Source organism: Cryptomeria japonica, chromosome 5, assembly GCF_030272615.1.
Source record: "Cryptomeria japonica chromosome 5, Sugi_1.0, whole genome shotgun sequence".
Classification (NCBI taxonomy): domain Eukaryota; kingdom Viridiplantae; phylum Streptophyta; class Pinopsida; order Cupressales; family Cupressaceae; genus Cryptomeria; species Cryptomeria japonica.
The window spans coordinates 286,102,036-286,107,746 of NC_081409.1; the positions used below are offsets into that span (position 1 = coordinate 286,102,036).

General features: G+C 31.0%; 1 protein-coding gene across 1 annotated transcript; it reads right to left on the reverse strand.

Annotated features, from left to right (window-relative positions):
- Nucleotides 1–715: 715 nt before the first annotated feature.
- On the reverse strand, nucleotides 716–1,616 carry LOC131043996 (36.4 kDa proline-rich protein). The gene has a single exon (XM_057977260.2). It carries the CDS (start codon nucleotides 1,566–1,568, stop codon nucleotides 966–968), a length of 603 nt encoding a protein of 200 aa, XP_057833243.2. The 5' UTR covers nucleotides 1,569–1,616; the 3' UTR covers nucleotides 716–965.
- Nucleotides 1,617–5,711: the final 4,095 nt, after the last annotated feature.

Consider the following 5,711-nt stretch of genomic DNA (forward strand, 5'->3'; position numbering starts at 1 on the left):
ATAAAATGAAGTAAAGAAGCAACTCACTTTTGTTGTGAATTTGAAATTTTGTGTCTAGTGTATTGTAATTGAATTTTAGAATGATAACTATATAATTTCAAATTAATTTCCATTGATTTGTATTTAGATTTTCATATTTCAAAATAACTTTGTTTACATTACATTTTAACACTTTAATTTTCTACTATTCAAAGTATATTTTACTAATTTTATACTCTTCAAAGTATATTTTACTATTGGCCTAATCATTGGGATATGTCTATCCAGCCATAGAAATGAAAATCTTACCAAAGAGGGACTTAGTTTTTTTTAACTCTTCTTGACAAGATTTCCATTTCTGATGCCTGAATAGACAAAAGCTAATCATTGAACCTCCTGGTGCAAATACTAGTTCTGGTGCAAATACTAGTTCTTATATTTTTGAAAGATTCTATAAAAACTTATAATAAAAATTGTCTCGTGATACTATTCGAATAATAGAAGAAAAACAATCATGGAACGATTAATACCATGCTTAAAACATTACTCTCGCTTATTTGCCCGCAAATTACTTCTATTTCATTTTTCTGTCAGCGTAGTCCTGACTTCATAATTAAACACTGTTTTCTCAAATAATATTCATATGATAAAGCAAGAAGAACGATGAAATCATAGATCAACAGATAGAAATGGCGTATGCCAAAATGAACCAACATTAGAGGAATCTTAGCTTAAAGATATGCATTTTATTCAAACTCAATATTGATTCATTATTCGAAACGATGAATTTATAGTCACTCTAAGCGAGTTTACTAACCGCATGCGGTCATCAATTCATCCCCTCGGTCATAGCCACTAGCAATCGTTAAACAATATAGCGGAAATACAGAATACATTTCAAGGCATATAAATAAAGCAAATCAAATCCAACACGAAATCTAAGTCTACGTTCAAGAAAGAGGCATGCTGTTGCGGAGTTCCCATGTTTAACTAAGAGGTGGGCATGTAAATCCAGGTGGAGGGGTGAGACCACATTGAATGAAGAGCTCAAGTGCGATGGGAAGGATGATGTTGAGGTTCAAAAGCTTAAGCCGAATAGTTGTACACAAACAGAGGGCTGCCTCAATTTCCAAAACGCCTTGTAGAACAGGGCAGCACGTGTTCACAGCGGGATCTCCAATGGTGGCGTTTACAAGCCCTCCCAGAACGTCCACACATGCTCCTAACTTCAATGCATTTAGTGGACAATTCCCACCACTTGGCGAACTTGGAGGAGGAGGAGATAAAGTTGTGGGGGGTGGAGGAGGAGGAGGAGGAGGAGATGAAGTGGTGGGGGGAGGAGGAGGAGATGAAGATGTGGGGGGTGGAGGAGGTGGAGAAGATGAAGTGGTGGGAGGAGGAGGAGGAGATGAAGTGGTGGGTGGTGGAGGAGGTGAAGAATATGAAGTTTTGGGAGGTGGCGGGGGAGAAGTTTTTCTTCTGGGAGGAGGAGGGGGAGGACAGTTAGCTTCCACTGCAGCAACCATGATGCTTGCAAAGCAAACAATAACCATTACCAGCAATACTGCACCGTTTCTCATTTTCATCATGTTTCTTGATCGCAATCAAGCAAGCAAATGAAATATGATGAAAGCTGCTGCTAGTTTACACTTGGTGGAGGAGGATAGCCGATACGAATTTATACGTTCGAGGTCTTAACTTTCAATAATGAATTTTTGTGCACCCGTGAGCATTACAGCTTATCTCAAGTTTCGCTGCACGTGAATCGGTGTTTGGAAACCCTGTATTATTTCCATTGAATTTAAGATCGCGTGCATGACAAGCAAAATTAATGTCAACTTACCTCCATTGCCTCTCTGTAAAACCCAATAATTTAGGCATTGTAGAACGTGGTGTACTAACATATCCTGTTTTTTCCATCTCCAATACCTAATATTTAGCAAGTGGCACATATCTCTGTTCAACTAGAAATCGAGATAAGTTAATCTAATGGATAATAGAGAAGTCAAGGGTTCGAACAGATGCCACGAATACATAGTCACTTTTCCAACACGACGCTAGAGAATGTGAAAAGACTTCTTTAATAATTGAATATACAAGCATTACCAGAACAGAACTAGAATTTTATTTCTTCTTGGGGTTTCCGTGTTAGGAAAACCTTCTTGGAGTATAGTAACATTTACATTATATTTAATTTTTGAAAATCTAATTTGAGATTAAATAAATGTTTTCTATTTCAATATGATTAGATGCTTTCTTCTTTCCTGGCCCTTTGCAGTAATTACTAGCTAACTTGAAAACGATAGAATGTATATTTGTTTTTGATAAATGATTAATGTCAATTGGTGTTGCAGATTGTTGCAAATGATGGAATATTAGGTTTTAAAAAAATAGCATTTGCAATTGAAAGTAATATTGTTGTGACATTGTAAAATTATTAAAATGTTATCAAATTATTTTTTTATTTTTTATTTTTTCAAAAATCTAAATCAAAAGGAAGAATATTTAAGGAGGTTTACTACTAAATCTTTACAATCAACAATCAACGGAAAAAAATTAAAATTAAGAAATCAGATGTCATAAAAGAAATAGTAACAATAATCAACCCAAATCATTTTCTTAATTATTCTAGCTAACATACATTTTTATTACTCTTGTCATTAACATAGTTTTTGTATTTTCATAAATAGAATACAATTCAAATGAGATTCTTAGAAATAATTCAATGTTTTAAGATAATTATCTAAAGAGATAACATTCAATGTCAAACCATTCCTCTCTAGTTTTAGAGTTATCAAAATAAAGAATACCTCAAAATCTACCACAAAGAATTAGACACTACAAAATCATAAATACAAATAATTATGAAGTTAAAATAACATAATAGAATTAGTTTCCGCTACAAGGAATCATTAGATTACATTGATGAAAAACATGAGATCTATCTCAAGTAACAAGAGAGAAAGATGAGATCCCAAAATATGCCAATTTAATACACTACTCATACCTAAATGATGTATCCAATCAAGCCGTATGGATATGAGATCATAATACATGTATTGATACTAGAGTAGAAGAATTTATGAAACTAGTGTGGTTATCCTAAAGAAGCAATTTCAATACATCAAATTACTTGAGAATAAATTTACTTTGATAAAGATTTTTCTTCTCATATATCCATATTTTGCCTCACATTATTTAGGAGGATTATGTAAGAAACCTAAATGAAAAGGAGAGATAATGAGAGACAAGATCAATCATTAAAAACCACAATAAAACCATAAGATTATCCCATAAAATTGAATAATCATGAGAGGCTAAAAGTAAATTATTATTGTGGAACTGTATACTTATTATATTGGTCACTCATAAAATTAACAAGGTGACTTTAATATTGGGGCAATGTCTATGTAGGGATAGAAAGCATCATTGACCAAATTCTTAATATATTAAAGAGAGAAAAGTATTTGTATTCTTATTTTTATTTTTTTTAAAATTAATTAACAATTCCAATCAACAATACATTTTGATCCCGTATAGAAAAAAATTGATTTTGGTGTGTTAAAATTACGAAATCAAGCCACATATATATATCGAAACATTTTTCCATTTAAAATAGGATATTTTATTCTACAATAATGTGAAATACATAAATTATTACAAACTTTAAAAAATTACTTTAAAATGTATTACTATATAAGCTCACAAAAATCAATAGAAGCTCACAATTACAAAATCAGTTAAGATCACTTGTGAGAATACATTGTTTCTCAAGAGAATGATAATAGTTGAACAAAAATTTCTTAAGAGAAGAAGAAAATTTGAGAAAGACTGGATTCTTTTGAATTCTTGTGCAAAAAAAATTAAAAAAGAAGAAGAGACATATTTAGGCTGTAGAAAGGATAATTTTATTTTGAAATCAATAAAGTTTATACCCAGATGCTTCAAAATATATGATATATTATTATATTATTCTAAACTCAGTCTATATTTATTGTTAAACTTACATGATATACTAAAATAACTATTTTTACATTAAAACTAGAATTTTACATGAAATTGGTAGGTATAGTTTAGTAGGTAGTAGACGGTGGTGGAAACATTAATTTAAACCAATGGTAACATTCCTATTGCATTCACTTTTAGTCCTAGTAGTTTGTACATCTTAAATTATTATATTAATATAGTGATAAAATGTCAAACTACCATGATAGCAAAATCAAAATTATTTATTTTTCTAAGAATTAAAAGGTGTATATAAGGAAGAGCTATGGGAACATTACTGATAGAAAGGGAAATAAAAAAGGGAAAACATTAAATTAAACAACATAGGAAAAGTGTTAGGATGATAAGGAAAAACTATGAATAGACATGTGAAGAATATCAATGTGGTATAAATAAAGGTCAAAGATAAAAAAATATAAGTCAAAGTGAGCTAAAAATATAAGAAATAGAATTGTGCACAAATTAGATTTCATTTTTTTTCTCTTTCACTTGTTGATATGACAATTTTATGAAATAAAATTATTGTGTATCATCTATTCTATTAGACCGTATGTTTATTTGTCCACTAAAAGAATTTATAAGTGAAATAATATATTATAAATGTGTGATTAGCAATTTTTAATATAAAGAAGTTATGTTTGGATGAATTTTTCAATCGATGCTTGGAGTTCTTCTTTATTGGTTTCAAATTAACCTAATATTTTTTCTTGTATTTTGGGATGATGGTGAGGAATAGATTGGGGATTTTATTGAGAGTTAAATTATTTCTGATCTTTTATAGGATTTGATTCATGTATACAATTTAGTGAGTTGCAATTTGAAGTTGTTGAAGGGTTTTCAATTCTTATAAGTTTAAGAATATTGAATCAAAATGATTACAAAATTGATACTCATTTCTTTTTTTTTTTGATCAGTAAGAGGCCGAAGCTAAAAATTTTATTAATCATTATTAAAGCTTACATCACTCCACTCGTGCGGGCGCCGGTAGGAAAGAGTGGAGGCAAGAAAACCTCCGGCCTTTCCCGGGACCATAGTCCAGAAAATTTCTATATCTATTACATATATGATCAGATTTTGAAAATTACAATAGCACCCTATGCTAAGGGTGATCAGGTGGGAAGATATTTTCTTTCCCTTACATGCCCTTATTAACATATTACAATTATCATTGTTCTCCTTGTACCTTGTCTTGAGTTTGAGCTTTGATTACATGTTGTTTATAGCCTTTTTAGCACAGTTGTCTTCCTTTCTTTTGTTAAAGATAGCCTTGCTCCTTCTACATGGTTAGTTTTCAAATCACTTGCCAAGATTGTTAGTAACATTTAATTTCCTATTTCAAATATTATATTTTATCTTCCATTCTAGGATTATTCCTCGGCCATTTATCCGATTGGAACTTCCATTCCAAGACTTAAATAGAGAAATGTAAACAAAAAATTATAAACATAGTGTTTTGATTTTCTTCTCTGATGTTTCTAAATTCTTAACCTCATTATCTATAAGTAGAAAGTAGTAGATATGACATAATCATAAACAGAGTTCTTAGATAATTCCCTTTTTTTTGTACAATGGTCATCCAAAGTTATGAATCGCCAGTTTACTTCATTTTGGTATTGTATCAAGATGCTATCCCTGATAATGGATTATATCCAGGATACAATAACAAAAGGGGATAAAGGGGATTCTATCCTGCCTGAATCTATGTCCAGCTAACTCACTCAGCCATG